The sequence below is a fragment of the Camellia sinensis genome, chromosome 2 (genome assembly GCF_055761805.1).
Source record: "Camellia sinensis isolate YWXY chromosome 2, ASM5576180v1, whole genome shotgun sequence".
NCBI lineage: Eukaryota > Viridiplantae > Streptophyta > Magnoliopsida > Ericales > Theaceae > Camellia > Camellia sinensis.
Window position 1 is genome coordinate 179,468,147 of NC_138962.1, and position 25,186 is coordinate 179,493,332.

General features: G+C 34.9%; 3 protein-coding genes across 16 annotated transcripts in view; 2 read left to right on the forward strand and 1 right to left on the reverse strand.

The window, feature by feature from the left end:
* Positions 1 to 25,186, forward strand: part of LOC114282821 (uridine nucleosidase 1-like) — a 237,610-nt gene that overhangs the window by 111,333 nt on the left and 101,091 nt on the right. The gene's annotated exons all lie outside the window — the stretch shown is intronic.
* On the reverse strand, positions 827 to 22,236 carry LOC114312769 (putative disease resistance RPP13-like protein 1). 9 transcript variants are annotated; one of them, XM_082907445.1, is made up of 14 exons: positions 17,796 to 22,236; positions 16,219 to 16,409; positions 16,066 to 16,127; positions 12,475 to 13,370; positions 11,137 to 11,240; positions 10,968 to 11,051; positions 10,751 to 10,857; positions 10,520 to 10,628; positions 10,032 to 10,145; positions 6,279 to 6,344; positions 4,512 to 4,584; positions 4,054 to 4,117; positions 2,331 to 2,445; positions 827 to 1,007 (listed from the first exon to the last, which is right to left on the reverse strand). In XM_082907445.1, exon 1 carries the CDS (start codon positions 22,234 to 22,236, stop codon positions 18,661 to 18,663), a length of 3,576 nt encoding a protein of 1,191 aa, XP_082763571.1. In that variant the 3' UTR covers positions 827 to 1,007; positions 2,331 to 2,445; positions 4,054 to 4,117; positions 4,512 to 4,584; positions 6,279 to 6,344; positions 10,032 to 10,145; positions 10,520 to 10,628; positions 10,751 to 10,857; positions 10,968 to 11,051; positions 11,137 to 11,240; positions 12,475 to 13,370; positions 16,066 to 16,127; positions 16,219 to 16,409; positions 17,796 to 18,660. The 9 variants fall into 9 exon arrangements, with proteins under 9 accessions (XP_082763571.1, XP_082763566.1, XP_082763564.1 ...); XM_082907440.1 differs by lacking the exon at positions 12,475 to 13,370 and having other exon boundaries at positions 10,520 to 10,623; XM_082907438.1 differs by lacking the exon at positions 12,475 to 13,370.
* On the forward strand, positions 5,900 to 8,205 carry LOC145809004 (uncharacterized). The gene has a single exon (XM_082907453.1). It carries the CDS (start codon positions 6,976 to 6,978, stop codon positions 7,810 to 7,812), a length of 837 nt encoding a protein of 278 aa, XP_082763579.1. The 5' UTR covers positions 5,900 to 6,975; the 3' UTR covers positions 7,813 to 8,205.

The window sequence follows — 25,186 nt, forward strand, 5'->3', positions numbered from 1 at the left end:
TCACTGTCTTGCTATGATTTTTCATTTTGTGAAGCATGATTTGTCAAATTAAATATGATCTATATGTAACATTACCTTCTTCTTCTTTTTTTTTGGTTAAAATTTCATGTTGATTTCATTGTCCTATATATGTGTACAGATATATGTATTATATCAAAGATGTAACCTGGTATGGCCCTCGATGCAATGGTTGAGATGTGACTGAATCACAAATTATATAATTTGATGGAACCTATCTGATAGAACCTGCTACAACTTTCAGGTCATACATAATTAACAATTTATATTTGAGGTTAGAAAAATGAACTTGTTTCTTTTCAAAATTCAAATTGAAAAAAATTGACTTATTTAACTTGGATTGAGCAATGCAATAAATGGTTCATCCCACTACTCAATCCAAGCTTAATTTGCTAGTTGGTTCATCAGTTGGCAAATAGATAGATTTGGGCAGATCAAAACAGGTAATGCAATAAAATAACTTAAACCAAACTCTCTCATTTAATGAACAAGTTTAAACAAGTTAAATTAAATTTGATACAGATTAAATCAATCAGCCCAACCCCATCGACTTTGTTGAACTATTTTTTCTAATTGAGATTGTTGGAGGAGGTGATCGGGATGATTGTTGTTCATTACATGAAACATCAATAAGTTTTTGAAAAAACTGAAAAAGAGAGAGTTTACACAATGTTGTTCATTACATCAATAAGCAGATTTAGACAAAAGGGCTTAATCAAAACTGCAGTGGCATTATTTTTCAACTTCTACGACCCTTCTCTCCCCAGTTCTGTTTTTTCACCCATATTACTACTCTAGGCTTTAAAACCACAGTTACATCATGAATATTTGAATGGCTGCAGAACATTGGGATCGTGTTTGCAGAAAAATATCGCGCGCCTGCGCACAGAGAGAGAGAGAGAGATGATCGGAACTTCATTTCTCATGAATAAGAGGGGGCTGTAAACTGGAAACCACATGTTGGGTTTGACATATTCCACCGTCACCTCCTGCATCCAAAATGAGAAAAGCCATAGATGATTAACAACAGTGGCGGCTCCAGGAATCAATGATTAAGTTCTACAAATTCTATAAGGAAATTTTTTCACTCTTATCAATATTATATATAACATTTGTTTTCTATAAATTTTAGTGCATTCATACTGATCTTTTTGTACAAAAAAAAAAAATGTAATTACAAAAATTTCTACAGTTCCTCTCAATGAATTTCCTTACTATGGTTGGAGAAATTTCAAGGGTATTTGGTGATTGGTGGAGTTGACTCACTGAATTCGTTTTTGAACTTAGAGAAATCTAGTCATCTTTGGGACTCGAACAAATATAGAGAGGACCTAGAAAAATTTTAAAGGTCTGATACTCTATGCTAAGTGCAATAAGGTCTTCTCTTTTTTTTTTTTTTTTTAATAAGTTAATAGGGTCAATATTATCCATATATGATATATATAAATATATATATAATTTTTTTCAATGATTTTTCAAATTTTAGTGGTGTCAATTGACTCACACCAATGTATGTGGTGCGACCCATGGGTGCAACAAACAAATGTATTTTATTTTTATTTTTTTATTGGCACTGGAGTGTCCGGATCACAGTTCGATTAATCCCCAGGAGTGCACAAGCACTCGGCAAGGAGTTTCCCGCAAGTGCACTACGCCCTAAGGAATTGTTAGCACCTAAGAGATTTCGGTGGTGTTACACGCACCAATTGGTCTACTAATTAGTGTACCAACATAATTATGACATTGCCATTTAAAAATTACGACCCCACCCATTATACAAATTACAACGATCTAAAGCCTCAAATTATGAAATATTATCAGTTAGTACACTAATTAGTATACCAATTGGTGCATATAGCATTATTTAAGAGGTTTTGATTCTTAAATCTCGGAGAGAGCACACTCTCAAAATCCAAGGCCTTGCCACCAAGCCAACCCTTTGGGGTTTGCAACAAACAAATGTATTGGTGCAACCAACAAAGTAATCGCTGCTAATAGACAATATAAATATTTAAAATATTTTTTTAAGCCAATTTTCAAAATTGGCAAATGGGGTCAATTAACCCCATACTCTATAGCCTAGCGCCGTCCCTGATTAACAATGAGAATAACTGAATAACTAACTTGCTTAGTTGAGTTGAGATTAGTATTTCTGAATTGGTTCATTTAAAGGTTAAATATGAGGTTGCTTTCATTGTCAAATATTAAAGCTTCTTTTTCTCGTCCAGATGTGCTTGTGCGTGTTATGTCATGGCTATTTTTACAAAAAAGAGAAGCATTTTTCTTGTAAGAAAGTTGAGAACTATCCATACTTTTGACATCTGCCTGAGCTCTCTAGTTCCTACATCACAGCGCCCTTCTGCCAGTTCTTCGGCAACTGCTGCTCGAACAATAGCAGCTCTAACCTCTACTGTTATATCTCAAATACTACAATTATAAGTAGGTCATAGACAAATTAGTAGAGGTTACTTTACCTTTATTTTACTAATTCATTCATAGGATGTCCCAAAATGGAAAAATATTTTCTTTGCAAATTTTACACGACCTTGTTAGGTATATATGATGAGTATATATGATGAGTAGATCCAATATAGGGATGTATTCATGAGTAGATCCAATCATCCGACCCATGAAATTAGAGGTCGGATTTGTTAATTATGGATACTTTAAATAAAGAGAATAGAAAACTTGACTGTAGTACTAGCCATACAATCAAAACAATTTGAAAAGGCTTTGAGGTTCACACACTCCACAAGGTCAGAGTCAGATCTAATATCAGTGGGTATGTAGTCTTTGCATAATGCAAACTAACCTGATTAGTGATTATTGATCATGCTTTAACAAGCTATATCCAAAACCTATAGACAAGAGAACGACTTTCCGTACTGCTATTAGGTGTGCACACTTAGGCCATGTTTGTTTGGGCGGACTAGATTAGGTTGGATTAGCATTCCCATGACTAATAATCCTAGGACTACGAATCCCTTTGGATTGTGTATTCTATCCTATGTTTAGATTGAGTTAGGATTATAAGGAGGGACTAATAGTCCAAACTTTGGCTTAGTTTTCCAATTTATATCCCACCCCCTATGTGGGATTAAATAGTCCATCATATGTGGGATACCATATCTGGATGGATTGTTAGTCCGTACTTCAATTGTTTAACCAAACATCGGATTAATAATTTTATTGGACTATTAGACCAATCCCAAGCTCATGTCCACCCAAACAAACATGGCCTTAAGGTAATAGGTTGAACCTTACCCACTAGAAGAAAATACAAGTATATGAGCTAGCTATGAAGCACTGACACGTCAAAATAGGTGCAATAGCCGTGTTAGATATGTACGGGACAAGGACATGGACATGGACGTGGTGGGGACACATATGGGATATGCCACATGACGTGTCCATTTTTATAATAATATTTTCAGGAGACACAACAGGGACAACCAAGGTCTTAATTTAATTTTTTAAAGCTAATTTTGGGGGTTATATTATAATGCTTGGAAGCTGGAAACATGAGAGTTGAATTTTAAAATATAGATAAAGAACTCATATCAAACTATTGACAACGCAATACAGATCTAACCACAAGTGCGAAATTGAGAAACTGGCTTCTAATGATCTTTGGAGCCTAACGCAAAAATATATCTAGTCTCTAGATAATTTACATTTTGTTTTTTTGTTTTTTTATATATATATGTTAAATTAGTGTCGGTTTTCATTCATTTTAGTTGTTTGTGAATGTAATATTTACATACATAGAAAACAAATATATATAAAACAATTATATTTTTTTGTCGTATCCTCGCCGTGTGACCGTGTATGTGTTCTGATTTTTTTGAAATTGTCATGTCCCGTGTCCTTGTCCGTATCCGTATCCTTGTCTATGCTTCCTAGTGAGCTAGTGTCCAATTGATTTCCAAATATGTATGAAAAGGTGATCAGTGCTTCCTAGTGAGCGAGTTTCCAATTGACTTACAAATATATATGAAAATTTTAATGTTCCAATGGCACTATGAACAACAATACCTTCTCGTAGGAGGATACAAAAATACCACTTTGAATTTCTTCGTCTGTAATAAATGAAGCAAGGCTACAAAGAAAAATTATATTAGCAAAAGTTAGTTGATATTGGGTTCGACACCATGCAAACGTTTTTCCTCCTCTATCAAAAATTGAACCAATAACTACATAATTTAACCAACAATAAATGAGCAAGTATAAACCAATAATTACAAAATACAAGTCTAGCAGGAGATAGATGCACCTCTAGCCCCAACACTCTTTTTATAGCACTCAAAAGGACTCTTTTAGACCCGACACACCAAACCTATTGATATGGCAACACACATGATGACAGTAACAAGTGCCACCTCATTGCATGAGGGCATAGTTAACAGTCCAATAAGAATGGATGAGCACGGCACTAATCCATAAAAGGCTATATTAGAACAAAGAACGAAGTGGTCAAATTGTGTAATATATACCATTCAAAAGCTGCTTGCAACATTCCATCTAAAATCAAACGAGCACCTGAGAGAAGAGCTTCCCATTCCAATCCTGAATCAAGTCAAAAAGGTTTACGATAGTAGTCATAAAAAACTAAGCACAATATGTTAGTGACGTGAACATTAGCACTAACCCAGGAAACAGATACATGTTATTTGCTTGATTTACATGACCCACTTTTCCATTCCCTGACAACAAGTATATGATTGGCAAAGGTCAGAGTAATTGGACAACACACTGAGGAAGATAGGAATATAGAAACTATAGAACTGTTGGTTGCATTGGCTACATAATGAGAGAGCAGAGTGAGACCAATTAATTTATTGATACTGTGCAAAAAGACTCCACAACAATTAGCACCAATATAAAGAAATCATACCAAGGTCAACATTTTTGAGATAAATTTTAAAAAAAAAAAATTTGGAGAGAGAGTTTGGAAATTTTTTTGATTTGTTTGGCTGGATATTTTGAAAATAATTTTGAAGTTTGGGATGATTTGATATTTTGTTGTAGTTGAATAGATATGTGTGAGAGAAAAAGTGATTGACAATGAGAGAGGAGAGAGAAAAGTGATAGACTGATGTGTTGGAGAGAGAGAGAGAGAGTGATTTTGAAAAAAAAAATTCAAAAAATTTGAATCAAACAAAATTTTAAATATTTTTCTCAAAAATTGTATCTTGAGATACAAACCAAACAAGCCCTATATTTTCTCCACCATGATTGAAAGCATCAACAACAGTGCATTCAACTGTTCCAGTTAACATGAAAAGACAATGTTCAATAGAAAAATAGTGCATCCACAAACAAAAAATAGATAATTTAGAAGGCTTGAAAGACGAACCATTCACCGTCAGATTTGACATCGCAAAAATGGCAAGTTTAGGGGAATCTGACTCTCGCATGGCCTTAAGCACCTAATTTATCAAAGAAGACATACGCTTTACCAATCTCAAAAAGAGGATACACTTTGCCATTGTTGTGTTTAGTGCCTTGCAGCTAGACACTAAGTGGAGAATGGTTCTTCAAACATAGCCAGACATAGTTACTTATCAAGTAGTAGGTATTTCAGAACGAGATCTACCTATACAGCAATGGTAATTTAATTATAAAAAAAAAAGCCAAAATTGTGCATGAAAGGATTAGTAAATTGAGGAAAAAACACCCACAAAAGTAGAGTAAACAAAGTGTCATTAAACACAAGAAGATAATTAAAAAAGAACGAGGGCTGATACAGTAACAAAGAATGTAATTGCCATGGATTTAACTGAGGTATTGTTCTATAGAGAGCATTTTGGGAAAATATTCATGTAGTCAATTCCAAGAGGTTGAAATTAGGTCTTTGTTGAGTTGAGCCAAGTGGATTTAACTGATAGTGATGACAACAAATGACATCTTGATGAGGTATGCTCCTTTGTCCTAATAATAAATAATTGTAAGTTTTTAGTAAGAATTGGATTATTTAGCGGAAGTTGGGAAAAAGTAAAATGATAATAGGGTTAATGAAGACCATCTCTACAAGGTATTGCCTACATCTAGGAAACAAGAACAAACAAACTTGAGTTCCCACCGCGCGCCGGGGGGGGGGGTTGTGGTATTTGATGTATTTTCCCCAACTAATACCATTTATCAACAACTAACCAAATAAATAGTACAGAACAACATGCCTTTCCAAATAAAACTAGCCAACTTCACTGATTCATTATGCTTCATTTGAAAGTAATGAAGGACAAAGCAAACTTGCCCACCTGCTCATTGAAGACACCACCAACTCCAGACAAACCAAGAAGTATATGAGGCTTGACTTTTTTAACCTAAACAAAATCCATTCCCTGCAATTAGTTTTTCTAAATTATGAAAGCATACACAAGGTTCTGAAAGATAACAGCAAACATCCATGATCCAATTGCACGTACCCAAGAAGCAAGCTAAACAACCGAAGGTTTCTTTTCCACACAATATCAATCTATATCAGCCTTGCATCAACATAGGCTGTGTTAAAACCTATCACCTACTTCACCCACTTAAACCTACTCCACTAAACCTAGCCCACTACACCACTACCACCTCACCTACTCCACTAAACCTAACCCACTACACCACTACCACCTCCACTTCACCTACTCCTTACCTACTACACACTCACCCTCTTCTATATATAGGAATCATGAATCATTGTAATAAATAGATCAATAAAATCAATCAATAATACAATTCTCTATTTCTCTTTATACATTCATTTTTTAACATGGTATCAGAGCAGGTTTAGAACCTAGTATTTTTCGCTTCACCGGCGGGCGGCAACCTCACCTTAGCCGTCCGCCGGACCTCAATCTATTCCGCTTATTTTCTACACTCCGGTGAGGAAGTCTCACACATCCACTGCAGATCTACTCACCTGGTCTGAACAAAAGGACACCTTGTTCAGGGTATAAATTAAAGGAGATGACTGGTAGCTCCATTTTTGCTGCTGATGCAGAAAATGGGGCACTAGAATCTGATGTGAACCCTACTCCAAATAACCAAACCGGGTTACGTATGTACCAGCAAGCGGTCGCTGGACTCAGTCACATCTCCTTTGGTGAAGAAGAAAGTGTTTCTCTCAAGAAGCCAACTGCACTGCATGAGGTGTCAAAACATCGTGAGTTGAGTGGGACGCTAGAAAGTGAATCGGAGGCCAAGTTGAAGAAGCAACTTTCTGATGCTAAGTGCAAGGAACTTAGTGGGAATGACATCTTTGCTCCGCCTCCTGAACTTCAACCACGGCTGTTGGCTGCTCGAGCTTTGGCCTTAAGAAAAAGCATAGAAATTGGCGAACCTGCACCACGTAACATACGCACATCTGTCAAAGTTTCTAATCCCGCTGGAGGTCAGAGCAGCGACTTGTTTAATGAGGAGCCCATAATCAAGCCAGCAAAGAAGATTCCCAACCAGAAATTTGCAGAGCTGAATGGTACTCACATTTTCAAAGGAGATGCTCCACCAACATCTGCTGAGAGATCACTGAGTTCAGCTAAGCTGCGAGAAATGAGTGGCCACAATATTTTTGTTGATGGGCAGGTAGAATCTCGAGACTACTTTGGCGGGGTTCGTAAGCCTCCTGGTGGCAGCAGCATCATTGCCCAAATCCTCTCTTTCTCGGAGGCAACCCAGAAACACACCACAGAATCATTATTATGCTTCCCACTCAACCCACCTTTCTTTATTTTATATCTATATATATCTCTTTTTATTATACTATATTACCCACACACTTCACTTTCACACCACCACACCGTCTGATCCCACTATTCTTTTTATTTGTTTTATTTTATCTTCCTTCTTTCAAAAAAAAAAAAAAAAAAAAAAAAAAAAAAAAAAAAAACCATTGCAGGATTTAACAAAACAGTGGGCCAAGAAACCCACGTGACCCAATCTCCTTTCTCCCTCACTTTCTTTAAATCCCTCTTTTACTCACATGGGCTTGTTCTCTCTCTCTCCTCCATTTGATTTTAAAATCCATTATTTTTATTTATTTTCTCCAAACCACTTTCCTTATTTCCCCCATCTTTCATTTTGATTTCAAAATATCTTCTTATTATTTCTTTCTTTATTTTTCTTTCGCATTATTTTTAATTTTTTTCAAATTCCATTCATACCATATCGCTTTGCACACCACGCCATATTTTATTCATCTCAGGGATCAACCCCGATCACAATTCTACACACAAAAAAAAAAAAAAAAAACAACAACAAACCCAAACACAACAACAAAAGATTTGTTTTCTTTTCTGCAGACGGCCACCCACCGACCTACTCTGCTGCCGGTCTCTTCTTTTTGCCTCCGTCCTGGGCGGTCCTTACCGGTGCTGCCTCTGTGCTTCCTAATCCACCAGGCATGATCACTACTCCCTGCTCCTCCACTGCAGCATATGGCGGCCCTCCAAATCGAAACATCACGGTGGCCTTCCGCTTCAGCTCCTTGTTTTCCGCCTTTAGCACACTTATCTCTGCTCGCGCATCCTTATACATGCGTTGGAGCAGAGCCAGTTGGGCGTTTAACTGCTGCACCTCATTTGTCCTACTCTGCAGCCGGTTCGACAAATTTGTAACCGCAGTCATGGTTTCCACACATGACTTCAAAGTATACTGATTGGCCTCAATATCAGTTTGCACCGCCATTTTTTGCTCCACCGACCGCATCGGAAAGTTCAACGGAGCAAAACCAGAGGCGCTTGGTTGAGGTTCACTGGCCACCGCACCAGTTATCTCTCTTGTTGACTCGTTGAGGTCGGGAAAAAGAGTGAGCAGACCACGGGACGAAGAGGCCATATTCTGGGTAGCTGAACGGGAAGACGAGGCCATGTTATGGGTTGCTGAGTGTTTCAGAGAAAGGTTGGTTACAGAATGGCAACAGAGTGTTCCAGAATCTCTTTCTCAGAAACAGAAGAGTTTTTTCAAAGGATTTTCGACGGTTTCAGACTGGTTTGCACAGCCTCCGCCTCAACCTTGGTTAAATAGCCGAGGCCGACACGCCACTCTGTCGCTCACGTGCCTCGCCGCGTCTCCGGCTCACCTTTTGATGGCTCGACGCTTTCTGTCAGGCACGCCTTTTGATGAAGTGTGCGCGCCTTTTGAGGGCGCGACTTTTGAGGGCTCACTATATATATCCATATATATATATATTTGGGCAGCCTATATACACCATCATACAGTGTATTTTTTAAGGGTCCGACAAGACTCTGTAAACTGTCCCGACATTGATTCCGGTTAGCTCCTTCAAGGGTCCGACAAGACTCTGTAAACTATCCCGACATTGATTCCGGTTAGCTCCTTTAAGGGTCCGACAAGACTCTGTAAACTGTCCCGACATTGATTCCGGTTAGCTCCTTCATGGGTCCGACAAGACTCTGTAAACTGTCCCGACATTGATTTCGGTTAGTTTCTACAAGGGTCCAGTAAGACTCCGTAAACTGTCACAACAACTATCACAACATTGTCTGCTACAACGGTCCGACATGACCCCATAAACTGTCTTCTACATCGATCTGACACAACCATCCAGTGTCCTCTACAACGTTATGACACCACCATACAGTGTCTTCACCATCGGTCTGACACGACCATACAGTGTCTCCTATCCTCTTTTCTTTTATGTATTCATCTATTTTCTTGTTTTGTTACTCTCTCCAAACTCAAGTTGGCTAGTTCCTATCCCCCTTGAGTTTGCGGGGGGCTGTTAAAACCTATCACCTACTTCACCCACTTAAACCTACTCCACTAAACCTAGCCCACTACACCACTACCACCTCACCTACTCCACTAAACCTAACCCACTACACCACTACCACCTCCACTTCACCTACTCCTTACCTACTACACACTCACCCTCTTCTATATATAGGAATCATGAATCATTGTAATAAATAGATCAATAAAATCAATCAATAATACAATTCTCTATTTCTCTTTATAGATTCATTTTTTAACAGGCTGCCAAAAAACACTCCAGTAAGATTTACCACTTTAACGAGATTTGCTCCCTCCCTAAGTCCCAAACCCTCGATCTCCCAAAGGGCTTTAGCAAATGGTGCAGCTGCTGGATCAACACCCTTCCGTTTTGTTGTAATGAGACCCTGCATTTAAACCAGTACTTATCAAAAAAAGATGAACCAAAAGTCAAATGGATGGTTCCCTGAAAATGTAAATGAAACGATAAAGTTCAGATTGCCATATTATGAGTTTTCCTTCTCATTCCAATGCAGGTTCATTTCCACAATTCATTCAGTTACATGCAGATAAGTAATTGATTATCATTACTTTGAAAAAAATGGTGAAATTCAGTTGATAACACTAAAAAAAAAAAAAAAAAATTAAAAATCTCCTTTACAAATATGTTCAAAATATATGTTCTACACATTTTATTACAAGATAAATACCCAGTAACACATAATAAAGGCTAATACGGTAATTGACATTAAGAACAAAAAAGTTAGAGAGCAAGTAATACCTGTAGAACCACACATCTTTATCAAGTAGGAAAGACAGAGGATTTGCTCCAGCTCCTGCCATTCTTGAAACAGCCTTGTGCAAACATGTTAAAAACACCAAGCCCTGCACTGAAAGACAGAAAAAAAATAAGAAGACGCAACTCACAGCTGATATTACCAACCACCCTAAACCATAAAGAAGTAACACTTAAACCAGGAGTACAGCCATTACAATTGAACTTCATCAGTACCTTCCAGCTCCAACTACAACTATCTTTTGGTCCACAAAGTCAGTCAATGGTAGATCTTGTGCCCTTACAGTTCCAAGCAGTCCTGCTAGTGCAACACCAGCAGTTCCCTATACAACATGATGACAAGTGACAAAAATGCCATTATAATAGAGTCACCCTTAACAATCTTAAAGTACTTTGCCATGGAGAATAGCAGAATACAACACCAAGTATTCACCTGTATGTCATTATTGAACATGCAGAACCTTTTTTGATACCGTTGCAGTCTTTCAAAAGCCCACTTCATTTGAAAATCCTCAAACTGATAATATTCACCAAACATCAAGTAATCAGTATGATATTGGTTACACATCAAACAAGATGTCATATTTCTGAAATAACTAAACCTGCACAATAGCCTTGGGCCATCGAGTGTGAATTGCCTCCATAAATTCATCAATAATTGATAGATACTCCTCTCCTTCCAACCAAGGTTGCCGAAGTCCCAAATCTGTCAAAGTAAAATCACGTGAAAATAAATCCTCCCAAAGTTTGTCGAAAAAAATTGGTTTACAAGCAGTTATGTAGTCTACTTACTCTGCTTAAAGACTAGAAAATATGGAGAACGACATAGAGTACATTCAGCATAAATGAATGTTAGGAATGGATAAGCATGAATGAACTTCAATGTTTAAAGTTGTTGGACGTCCAACCTAAGGTGTAAGTAATGAAATTTAACAAGGGAAATCCTACTTCATACAAGTAAATAGTCACTATTTTCAAATCTGAGAGGTTCATGACATCTTTCTCACAAAATGAGAAAATTATGAAAATAATTGTCAAGAAACAATTGTAAACAAGAAAAGATTGGACTTGAAACCTTTCGTGATGATGGAATTTAAATGGAAATCAATATTACAACAGATGGAGGTATAGCCTTTTTATACAACTCCATTTATTTTATTTTATTTTTTGATAAATAATATACAACTCCATTTGAATGATAATACTTTGGTTGTAATAACTAGACACTCTTGGGCTTTATATGTACACTTATGTACAGTCAGATGACCACATGATTGTTTCCATAATTCTGTGGTTTCTATTTCTAGTGCATTATCGTTTCTAGTTTGTTTAGGTAAGGTCATCCCAAAAAACAAAGATATATGTGTAGGTACATATCTAATGAGGTGATTCTTATTTACATCTCTAGTTTTGTTAGACTTTACTTCCAGTTCTGTTGGATCTAAATCTGAATTCACACCATAAAGAGTACAATTAAATAATTAAATCTTAGGAGTTTTATCCATGTTAAAGTTGATTCTAAGTATTAATTATGATTATCTTTCGAAAGCACCTCTGGAGCTTCAATCAGCACCCTCAACAAAATGAAGTGCTTAATTCTATTAGGATTCAATGTCTTCTAGTTGAATTTAAGTTAAGAGAAATGAAAAATATACAAAGTGCTACATCCACTTCTATATTAGTTTGATTATATAATCTTTTTCAAAAAAATTTGTGAAAAATCTAGAAATCTCCTAGATTTTGATTTGTGATTATGTATCAATTTTAAGCAGTAAACAACAATCCCAATCAAACAATCAAGACAAATCGACACAACGATTTTACGTGGAAAAACCACAATTGGAGCACCTCCAATTGTGATAAAAAAAACCACGGGCAACAGCCACAAAACAATCCACTAAGAAGATATAAAGGAATTACACAGGTATACTCTCAATTACCTAGCGAATCCACGTCCGAATTGAACCAACCCATATGTGCCTCTTCCAACCCCGTTTTCACCTCGGAATTGTCTTGACGATGAGCCACTCCAAAATCCAACAAAGCTTCAGGCTCGAATTCTTCAGAATCCACCGAAGAACAACTCTCTCTTTTGTATAGAATGAATAAACAAACCTTTGATGTATTCTTCTTAACCCATGAGTTGAATACTCAATTAAACATCAAAGAAAAACAGCAAAATATCCCCAGATATAAACCTTACTATCCAAAAAGAAGATCTGGAGGAGTAATCCTATATTTGGAGCAACTTGCGAATTTATAGAATCTGAAATCGCGAGGTCCGCTCGAGCGTGGGAATGGACGCTCGAGCGGGGACACTATATGGCGTGTTTCGCACTAAGGTGTACGCTCGAGCGGGGAAATGGATGCTCGAGCGTGAAAACACGGATCACAGTATATTTGCAGACTCACCAAACTTCTGGAACTCAGCATTCTCCGCTCGAGCGGGGGAATGTCCGCTCGAGCAGACAAGCAACTTTGAATGCACTTTTGCATTTTGCTTCGGGGGCGAGCAGCTCGACCCCCGTCATAATCAGCGAAGTGGCAATCTTGAAAGCATTAACATCACAAACTTCTCTGCAAGGCACGATCCGGGTTGGATTCGCATCTAATAAACTCATAGCCTCACGGAAATAAAAATGCAAAAACAAATACAACTGAAAGGAGTTTTGTTAAATGAGATTGCCAAGAATAAAAACCTAACAATTTATATTGTTGCTTTCATCAGCAAGGACTTTAGTAGTTCTGCCAAAACCCATTTCAAAGTCACTAAACATTCCTACATCATAATTTTTAATATAAAGTCACACAAAGACCAGACTAGAGATACGTTGTCCTGCAAACCAAACAAGTCAAGTGTTAGTTCAACTTGTTGTAATAGAGTGAGTTAGGTAGATATTTTCGTTAGATATTTTGTAAACATGTGGAGTGTATATAACGTACTGTATCTCCGAGTTTTCAATCTAATGAAAACCATTCAGTTTCAATAACTTCTTCATGTGTAACATTAAGAGAGGTAGTTATAGCATGGCTAGTCTGCATATATCCATCAGGGATGAATTGATAGATTAAAAACTCAATATCCACAAATAACTTAGAGAGAATGATATATATACTCAAGCCAGCTCAAGTGGCAAATCAAGACAAATCCAAAATGGAGTGTACTGTTAGATAATCATCAAGTTCACAAAAATAGGATTCTTCTCCATATTAGTTCTAAGAATCAACCATTGCGGAGCCAAAAACGTCCATTAAACAATTCACCACCAATATCAACCTTCAATTATACATAATGTACACTGATAAACTTGTGTAATACACAAAATTGGATCAAGTAATTTATAGTTTCCAAATTACAAATACCATAATGAAAGCAAAAACCACAATAGTTAATTTTTACAAAAATCTAATAAATGACCGCTTGCATCACTAATACTAAAATTCCATAAATGCTGATAAGGTTAAACAATTGATTCCATAAATCATAAATGTATAATATTTCCCTTCACTAAAATTTTGAACAAATTTAATTCAGATATATCCTTTGAACATAAGGTTTGTTTAGTTAATTTAGTTGAAGAAAACAACACCCACTGTGTTTGTTGACAATTCCTTTTTAATGCCACAAGTTCTCCTCTTTTTTTTCCCCTTTTTTAAATATAAGTACAAATCCTCTCCTAAACTGTCACATAATGCCATAATCATCTCCTTGGACATGGGATAATAGTGATGTATAAGGTAGGTAACACGTGAACATCTACAAAAGAATTCAAAGAAAGAAGAAAATGAAAAAGCATAACTAAAATATTAAAAGGAAAAAAAGGGTAACATGATTATATATTAATCTCTATGCTTTATTAAATTAGTTCATATTTTTTAGTGTACAAGATTGACCTCATTTAAAATAAAATTTTCAAAAAGTCTGAATAATAATTTCAGATTTACAAATTTCTAGTGGGGTCACTTGACCCAACTTTGTTATACATGGCTCTGCCCCTAAGAATAAGGCAATACACCAACAGCTACTAAAAGAATACAAAAGGGACAAATTTCCCAAATTAAAGACAGACAATAGGAAACTATTCCTCCAATTGTAAGAAGTTAACATAGTGCACATAGAAGACACGAGGGATGTTGCATGTGCAGTTACACCCAATTTTAATAGGTACCATATGCCATTTGTTTGGAACCAAATAAGATGAAAAACGTAGACAACACATGAATGAAAAACCTTTTGACATGGATTTATCTTTAATATATATGAGGAACAAAATTTTTTTTTGTTTCCATTGAAAGGCTGAAATGTTGCCATTTCCCAAGAGACCGAAACGAAACACTAATGGAATAATAAAATTCTAGTGTTTTCATTGAAACACATCAAAACATAGTGAAACACACCGAAACATAGTGTGATATACAAAAAGAGTAAATTGTATCTATACAAATTTAGAAATTTTCATAAACATTTATTACTGCTGCTTAAGTAAATTTTTGGACCTTGTTGGAAACTTTTGTTTTATAAAATTGAGTTATTTAACAATACTTAATAATTTTTAGTTCATAGTAACATTAGTTTTTTAATTCTTTTACGTGAATGACTATATGAATCTCAATTTGTTTAATTAATCAATTATTAGGCTTTTATACATTCAGATATATTTCAATTTATATTTTCAAGCATTTCTATTTTATCTTTATTTCATAAAATATTTCCGAGATGTTTTTGTTTCTGTACTATTTGAAGCAACACACTGAAACGAAATTTTGATCTTTGTATATATATATATATTATTATTTGAAATCCAAAGACCAGGAATCATCAGTTTGTTGATTCTTTGAGCACACATGCGAAAAAAAAGGACAGGCTTCCACACACAAATGCAGTAGACATAATATCACACAAATTCAATTACAATATTTTTACGGTGTGTTAAACATCCACTGGTTCTAAATTGCTTAGGGAGATTAAGCATATGAAATACAAAACACACTAACAATATACAAAAAATTAACAAATTGTATGTAATGTCCCCATTAAAAACTTTGATGTGTAAGAATACACGTAATATTAAAATATCAACTAAAGCTAACAAGGCAGCAAAGATTAATCAAATAATGTCGATTCACCCTCTGAGCAAAATGGGTACCATTTTCCTACTAATTTTCAAGGAGTAAAACAACAGGAAGATACTTGACCTATAAAATTTAATAAATGACTTCATTCAACTTTTTACAACATACTAGTTATCCAGTAACCAAAATTCTAATTATAATATAGTCAAGGACACATCATATAAATGCATGTACATTTAAGCTGATGAATAATCAGTATTGATGATCTGCGAGAGAGAGTTAGTTATCAAAAGAAAAATAGCAAATTGGGGAATCACTATAACAACCTATATATATGAATTGCCACCTCATACAACATACTACCCAAAAATTTTACAAACAAAAATAGTGGGGGAAGCCAAGCTCACTATATTTTCACTATATGCAACTATAGATAAATAAAAAATCACTCAACATACCTCCATGAAATTGTGAAACTATGAATGTTTTAAACATAAGCTTTCCCAAAGCTATATTGCCCCTAAACAAAATGAAAGGCCATATGATGCAAGTTAGGTAAAGATATTACAAAAGAAAACACCAAAACGGTTTCAACTCAAGAAAATTCTTACCAGAATTGGTCAAAGTGTACATGGGGATAGCGAACAATCACTGGATGGACAGGATATCCAGGGACAAATGCACCAAGTTGGAAAGAAATGAGAACTCTTCCATTTGTTGTGGTTGCCTCGGAAATAAAAGCAGACGAGGAAATCTATCGGAAGAAGCCTTTCTTTGTATTCAAATCCTTGAAAGCACATTTCTATATCAAATAATCCCTCAGAGATTGATAAAACTTAATACTCTAAATTTTTTTCATACAAAAAATGTAACAACTCCAGGTATACAATTAAAATTGCTTTTAGTCTCCATATTTATTAAACAACTCACAAAAATGAAATTTGGACACCTGATATGTGTATATTTGTTTGTAGCTTTTTAAGTTAGCTCTTACAACAGCAAAAAAATTTTTTAATTTTTCTAAGCATTTGCAAACTACTTACATCATAGCATTTCATTCTCTTTCTTTTTTTTTTTTTTAACATCACCCTCATTTGCCTGGCCAAAAAATTCTCTCTTCAACAAGAATTTGTACCAGCTTAATCACTTTCAATCTGACTTTTCCCGTTCACTATATAGGCAACAACTTAACAAATACAAAAACATTTTATTAATGACTAGCCCAGAAAACCCAAAAACTAAGGTTTGGTTTTAACAATCAATTTTGAAAGATAATTTTTTTAAAATTTGTTTGGTTGTATATTCTAAAAATAGTTTTCAGAAATTTAAAAATCCAAAACTCATTTAGTTTTCAGAATCTAAAATAATTTTTACAAATCTGTTTGGTTTTGGAGTTTTCAAAAATAATTTTTAAGTTTCAATCCGTATTTTATTATTTTTAGTGAACTTTTTAAGTATTTAATCAAGGTTTTTCAAGTTTTTAGATCCACTCAATCTAAATACACCTAAAACGTATAAAATTTATGAAAAAAAGCGTTTAAAAAATCACTAAATATTAATAAATATACAAATTTAATACATTTTTTTATGTATTTTGTATTTATTAAATTTTTTTAAAGATTTTTTAATTTTTTTTAAGTATATGTAGATTAGATGCATCTAAAAAATAAAAAAATAAAACAAATTAGCCAATATATTAAAAACATACGAATTAAAAATTTTAAAACTATTTTTGAAAACTCCAAAACCAAACAAAATTTTAAAAATTATTCACTCATTCCATAATGGTCATTCGAATTTAAATTTAACATATTTTTTTCATTATTTTCAAAAATATTTTTTATTAATTGAAAATACAAATTCATTTTATTTTAAATTTTTATATGAATTTGCAAATAACTTGCTCATCTAAAAAAATTCAATTAACTTGAAAATATGATGTACTGCATACTTCGGCGATTCCTCATTCAAAAAAAAATTAAAAATCAATAAGCAAAAAGACATTAAAAATTAGCAATGTTAGAAATCTTTACTATCAATTAGATTGTTTGATTAAGTTTTTTAAAATCTGTAAAAGTAAAAAAAAAAAAATGAAAAACACACTGTTTTTCATATGATTTTTTGTTTTTAAAATCTGAAAATATTTTTTTAATGTTGATATTTATAAAATTAGTTTAAGTTTTGATACCTGGCAATTTGAGGGCTTGTAAAACTGCGGTGGGAATCTCCACAACAGAGCTTATCACTCATCAAAAACATTGAACATCAGGTATGTGAGCTAAGTGGGGCCAATACTTGCCTTTCCCCTTTTCACACTTCCCTGTTAGTCTGGGACAACGCTGGATCACCAAACTCATAAGTGAGGGAGGCAGCCTTTGCACTGGTAAAGATTTGAGCCTAGGGCAACACCAGATTTGAAGATATTCAAGAGAGGCGAGGTTTTGAAACAACTTAGAAGATAGCTTCTCCAGATTTCGGAAACCCCCGATCTGAAGATCGATCAGAGAGGTGGGCAGCAACTTCCCATCTATTGGAAAGCTGGACCCCGCTACACCTTCTTCGTCTTCTTCTTCTTCTTCCTCTGCCACGCTAATTGCGCCTGAAATCGACAGTCTTCTAAGAGAGGATAAACTGTGCAAACCGATCTTCTTGAAGTTGTTGTTCCATTCTGAAATATTCATCCACAGCGATTGAAGAGAAGTCAGGTAGTTGATGCTCTGCAATCCGTGTGGTAGGGCCTTGAGTTTTTTGCATCCCCTGATATTCAAATGTGCCAGATTTGTTGCGGAGTGGAACCATCCTTCCGGAATGTACTCCAAATTCTTACACCCATACAAGTACAATTGACTGAGATTTGTTGCTGAGTGGAACCATCCTTCCGGAATGTACTCCAAATTCTTACACCCATACAAGTACAATCCACTGAGATTATTATTATTATTATTATTAGGAAGGGCATCTGGCAAGTATTTGAGCCTATCACAATCCATGATCAAAACAAACTCAAGAGATGGACAGGTAATTTCCATCCCCTCATCTACTACTAGTAGTGCCTAAAACTTTTTACACCGAATAATCTGAAGCTCTTTGAGTGTGGGTGGTAGCCCCCCACCTCTGCACGATATCAAGCATGTGAGGGATGGACAATCACGAACAGCTAACACTTGAAGATTACTGTCATTAATCTGTGTTAAACACCCGAATAAGGATTGCAGAGCCTCACAATCACCTATCCTGAGTGTTTTCAGCGTGCACGGAAAACCTGTCTCCGGAAAAGAGCTGAGACTCGGACACTTATAGGCATACAACTCTCCAAGAAAAGTGAAGCTATGTAGCAGCCGTGGCAGTTTCTCCAGCTTCTCACAATTATCTATTGTTAGATGCTCAAGCCTCCTCACTATGCAGGGGAGTCCCTCTTGTTGCTGCTGCTGCTGCTCATGTTGTCCTTTGTTGTCTTCATCCTCATCTTCTTCAAACAATGAAACAAGCTGGGGGCAGCCTTCAATTTCCAAACGTCGGAATGCAGGGAAACTGTGTTGCACTCTCTCCTCATTCTTCCACAGTGTCTTGAGGTCTTCACAGCTTGTGATCTCCAATGCTTCGAGTTCCATCAGCCCATGAGTGACCCATTTCGGCAAGAGCTCGAGTTTCTTAATCATCCCAATCCTCAAGGAAGTTATTGAACTCGAATGCTTAGACTTTGCATTTGCCGATATCACTTCACAATCAACCATACTCCTCATCTCAAGGACCGCTTGAAGGCTTGTTAGAGGAACGTCATTCATAGCTATCGAGGTGAGTGACGGGAGGCTAATGCTGGAACCTTCAACTAGGAATTGCGGGCACTCTGAAATGTTTAGATTATTCAAACAAGGTAGATCCTTGGGCATCATTCCGCAGAGTTTGGGGCAGTCCCTAATCTCTAGATTATTCAAACAAGGTAGATCAGTAGGCAACATTTTAAGAAGTTTGGGACATTTTATTATGGAGAGAGACTTGACACGAGTGAATGGTTGAACTTCTTTGTGATCTCCAAAAGTATACCAATCCTCCCATTCTGGCATATTCTCAAAGCTTAGAGTCTCCAGTGACGGAAAAGGTTGAACACCACCTTGCCCGTAGAACTCACAACCAACGTGCTTTAGTGAACTCATACCTGTAATGTAAAGCTTTTTAAGGGAGGGTAGTTGTCCGAGTGGTGGCAAGGATGCACAATTTCCACAATTATCTAAACTTATGTCAGCCATATTGGAGAATAGAGGATCTCCTATCCAAGTTGGAAATCCTGTACCAAGGTAGCCTTTGATATGGAGCTCTTTTAAATTCTTGTGAGGTTGTAGCATGTCAAGCACTTTTGTTTCAACTCTTCCATCTCGTGAATCATCTGAGTTAACACTCCATTCCATTGATAACACATCTAACCCCTCCTTATCAATTAAATTCGCCTCCCTTGCATCTAATGGAACCACCACGTTCTGTAACCCAGATAGGCAAAGCCTCCCCCGAAGATAAATTAAGTTCCCCAACTCTTTTAACCGATGCCCACTGTTTTTAGTAACAATAAAATTGGATAGTGTTTGAAGACTAGCCAACTTACCTATTCCCAGTGGCATTTCTTCTAAGTGATGTGCACTTGTAATATCGAGATGACGTAGGTCAATTAGGTTTCCCAAGTCTGTTGGCAACTTTTTCAATTTTTCACATCCTCTTAACATCAATGTTTGTAGATTGTAAAGAGAGCCTAATGATTCAGGTAATTCTTCAACATTGGTGTTGGATAGGTTAAGATACCGCAGATGTTTCAAATCTCCAACTGAATTTGGAACTTCTGTGATGTAATATCTACTCATATTGAGCACCCTCAAGCGTCTTAGCTTTGGCAATAGATTAAGGGAAACATTGCTTGCCAAATGACATTTCACACCATATGGTAAGTTAAATGGTAAGAAGGTTCGTAAATGCATGGCTTCGTTGAAAATCTCAAATTTTTTCATACCCTCATATTGCTCCCGCATATAAGATGAATGTCGAGCTTTCTTTATAGTCTTGCACTGCTCCGGATATTTCAATATATCCTCCAATCTAAAACAAGTTTCTCTTGCAACTACTTGAGCCAAATCATTGATGAGGTCGTGCATCACAAATTTAGAGCTTTCACCGGTTCTTGATGGTTGGAAAAAAGACCTTGACAGCAATTCCCGAAAGTACTCACCTCCTACATCTTCCATTTGCTTATCTCTTTGTTGCTGAATGAAGCCCTCCGCCATCCACAACAAGACTAGTTCCTCTTCCTCAAATTCATAGTCGTTGGGTATTATTGAGCAGTATGCAAAGCACTGCTTCAAATGCGAAGGGAGATCATGATAGCTTAATCTCAAAGCAGGAAGGATGTCACTTTTTGTGTGTGGTAAATCCCATATTTTACTACGCAATACATTTATCCATTCCTCATCTCGTACTTTGCTGCGTAAAAGGCCACCGAGTGTCCTAGCAGCTAGAGGCAAACCTTTACATTTCTCCACAATTTCCTTACCAATTGATACCAATTTTGGATTTGCATCAATACATGTATTCGCAAAGGCATGTTGTGCAAACAATGACCAACAATCCTCCTTTGAAAGGATATTAACTTCATGAAGTTCAACAGTTGTCATCATTCCTGCAACTTCTCTGTCACGTGTAGTCACCACGACTTTACTCCCTTGGGCTCCATCATTGAAAGGTTTCTTCAAAACATTCCAGTCACTGTATTTTTTGTTCCAGACATCGTCTAAAACAATTAAGAACTTCTTTCCAGCCAAAGCCTGCTTTAATTGAACCTGAACTTGGTCCAAGTTATTAAAACTAAATGTCTGGGAAGTCACTGACTCAAGAATTGCTTTTGTTATTCTCATAATGTTGAACTCATCTGACACACAGACCCAGGCTTTTAGATCGAAATGCTTCTGCACAGTTTCATCATTGTATACCATCTGAGCAAGGGTGGTCTTGCCAATCCCACCCATACCCACAATGGGAATTACACCAATGTTGTTATGACTTGATTCATCCCCCCTTACGAGCAACTCAATTATCTTTCTTTGATCATATTCTCGGCCATAAATGTGAGGTTCATCAAATAAAGATGTAGAGTCTGGTCTTTGCCAAGTCTTAGTCGTAGGTGTAGGGGTGGTTCCAACAATCTTAACCAAATTAAGTTTTGAACATTGTTCAAAACTATTGTGCAATCTGGTATTGATCTCCTCAATCTTGGACTTCATCTTGAAATTAAACAAAACATCTCTTGGCTTGAAATTAGGGATGAGGTTCCATACCTTGCTGGAACTAGCTTGTGGCTGCTTTGCCTTGAGCTTGTGTTGCAAAGCTTCGGTGGCGAACTCATCCACTAAATCATCCAAATCATATGCCAGATCCTGGAGATCGTCGAGCCACAGGTTCACGGCTCGATCTGTCAGTTGCTTCTCCTCCGCGTCAATCAGAAAAGCTTCAATTTGAGACAGCATATTGGTCCAATTGGTCAGCTGGGTATCAATTCCTTCAAAGGTTGGTAATTTCGAGGAGGCAAAAGAGGTCATCTTCCCAAACAACAAATTGACGAAGCCAGAGACAAAGATCCCTTCTATAGGCATTGTTTCCGATTACAGAAAGAAAAGAAAAAACCAACAGATCAGAAGCAAAGCAAAGCAAAGAGGTCCAGTGGAAAAGGCTTTAGCAGTTTCAAAATTGGCTATATTTTTGTGATGAGAAGAAGAAATTATTGGGCTGCAAAGAAGTCAAAAGTGAGTCTCCTTTCATTGGCCCCCTGCCCTCTGTGAAAACGTGTAAATTAAAAATAAAAATAAAATACTCAAAATAAAAGAACCCAAATATTATATTATTGTTAGTAGAAAGAACCCAATTACATTTGTTAATATTCTTTTAAATGAATTCATATCTCTATCATGGTTTTTCTCAGTTACTAGAGTGTGGCTTAGAAGTTTTTCCATCTTTACCCAACAATATAGTTTTGGGATTTGGTTGATGCATTTCAATTTTGCCTGACAATCATTATAAAAAAAAAAATCTTTTTCACATAGCCTTTTTTTTTTTTTTTTTTTGGCCTTGATTTGATTTTGTTGTTTGTTTTATTTTCTTGTCTTGGGTTACGAGTTGATAGCTTGCCAACGGGTAGCCTTGGATCTTCCCAAAAATCAAGATAGGGAAAGTGGTAATGTTTATTGGGTAAATTAAATTGGTAGCTTTTTTATTTTGTCTCATATATCATTTTGATTTATAAATTTATAATTGATTTAATTTTAAATTTTGTACTAATTTAATTCAATTAATAAAGCCAATTAGTGTTTTTAAAGTAAAATCGTTAATCAGATGATTGAGATTGACTCACTTAGTTAAAGAAAATTTATAATTTTGTTTCTGAAAGTGTAACTCACGCTACTCATGTGCGCACTTTTCATAATTAAAAAAAAAAAGAAAAAAGTTAATGATTGCAATCAATTAGGTTAAATTGAGACAATAAAAAATTTAAAATCTTAATTAAAATTATAAAGATCGAAATGACACTAAAACCAAACTATAAAAACTAGTGATTAAAATTTGGGCATGTTTATTTTCTTATTATAATGAGTAATGCTGTTTGTTTGGTATGCACGAGGCTTTTCTCATATCACACGCACAAGCATATCATGCCAATTACTCATTTTTTTGAATCAAATGTTTGTCCCCTCCTTTCTCTATGGAATTTTTGTAGATGAGTTTCCTATTAATCTTTGTGGAAAGAAGTGTCAAAATTTACAAATTTTTATCAAATGATTTTGTATTTTCAAAATAAGAAAGTGTGAATGTTTACGCATTTTTTATTGAAAGAATCTTTTAATTTCACTATAAAAAAGGATTGTTCCCAAAAGTAATTATCAAAAATAGTTTATTAAACAAAATTTTCATATCAAGTTCTAATTTTCTTTTTCTTTTTATACCAAACAAAAATGCTAAAAAGGTCCAATTATTTAACAGGATATTTAATCAGGAACATATCCAAAATTTAAACTTTAGGGGATAAAAATACACATAACTTTTCATCGAAAATAAGTATTTTAAAATTTTAAAATTTAATTTATACCAACACAAAAAGTGAATAATATTAGTATTAATTGAATATTTTTTATCAACATAATTGAAAATAAAAATATAATCAAGCATTTTTTTTGTTTACATTAACTTTAAAAAAAATCTTAACTACTATTATGTCTACTCTCTCTCTATTAAAGTTAATTATCTGAAAATATAATATTTTTTTTCAAACTTGAGAATTTGCTAGTGAAAATGTAGAGAAATGATTGAGAAACTGCAAAGAAAGGTTATGGGCCATGTATAAAATAGACACCATTGCTTAATGCTTTTTTTCAATTTTTTTAAATTATTTTCTTTTAGTAATTTCTTTGTCACTACTCTCCCTATATTAAAGTTAATTATCTGAAAACATAATTTTTTTTTCAAACTTGAGAATTTGCTAGAGACTTGCTTAATGCTTTTTTTCACTTTTTTTTTTTTTTTTTTGGTAATTACTTTGTCACTACTTTCTTCTTACCGTGTGAGACCCACCATTATAATTCATTTCCAACTTATTTTCATAATCCATATTGATGTTATGTTTGTGAACATCAAATAGCATATAGAAAAAAAGGGTTAATTACAAAAATAACCCCAAGATTTTATGCATTTTTCATTTTAAGTTGCAGTATTTTAATTTCAATAAATTTAACCTTAAAATTCTATACATGTTTCAATGTACCCCTTCGGTCCATCTCCTTTTGTGTTGGTAATGGAGAATCATTTTGGGATTTCAATTGAAAAATACTGGGGTTTAAAGTGAATAACAAGTGAAACCTTGGAGATTTTTTTTTTTTTTTTTTTTTTTTTTTTTTGTAATTAACCCCAATATTTAATTTTTCTTTGTGTGTATATATATAACTTAGTTATCTTATTGTATATGTACATGTGTGCTTGTATATATGGTGAAATTTCTTTATTCAAATTTTGACTGATACTCCCTTCGTTCCATTTTATTAGTCCATTATTACATTTTTTTGTTGTCCCAAAATATATATCTACTTTGAAAAGTCAAAATTTTAAAATTTAAAAATAAAAATAGAAGGGTATCTTTAGAATTAATTATTTAAAATTTGAATTCAAAATTACATTTCTTTAAAAAGTTTGAATTTTAAAAAATGGACTATCAATGTAGGATAGACGAAGTAAAATTTTGATTTCGTCCCTATTTTTGATGACTAAAAATAAATATATTTTTTAACTTTTTACAAAAAGATATGTAAAAAAATAGAGATGTGATTTGACCCAAATAAATGCACTTATTTAGTTTATGTCAAATAGTGTCTTAATCCATTAGAGTATTGATAAGTGTCTTTTACATTTCAACTAGCCCTTCTTCCATAGTCATCAAAATTAGGAATGAAATTAAAATTTTATCATTAGAAGAGTCAAAATTTGAATAAAAAAATTACACTATATATACAAGCACACATGTACATGTACATCTACAATAAGAAACATAAGTTATATATA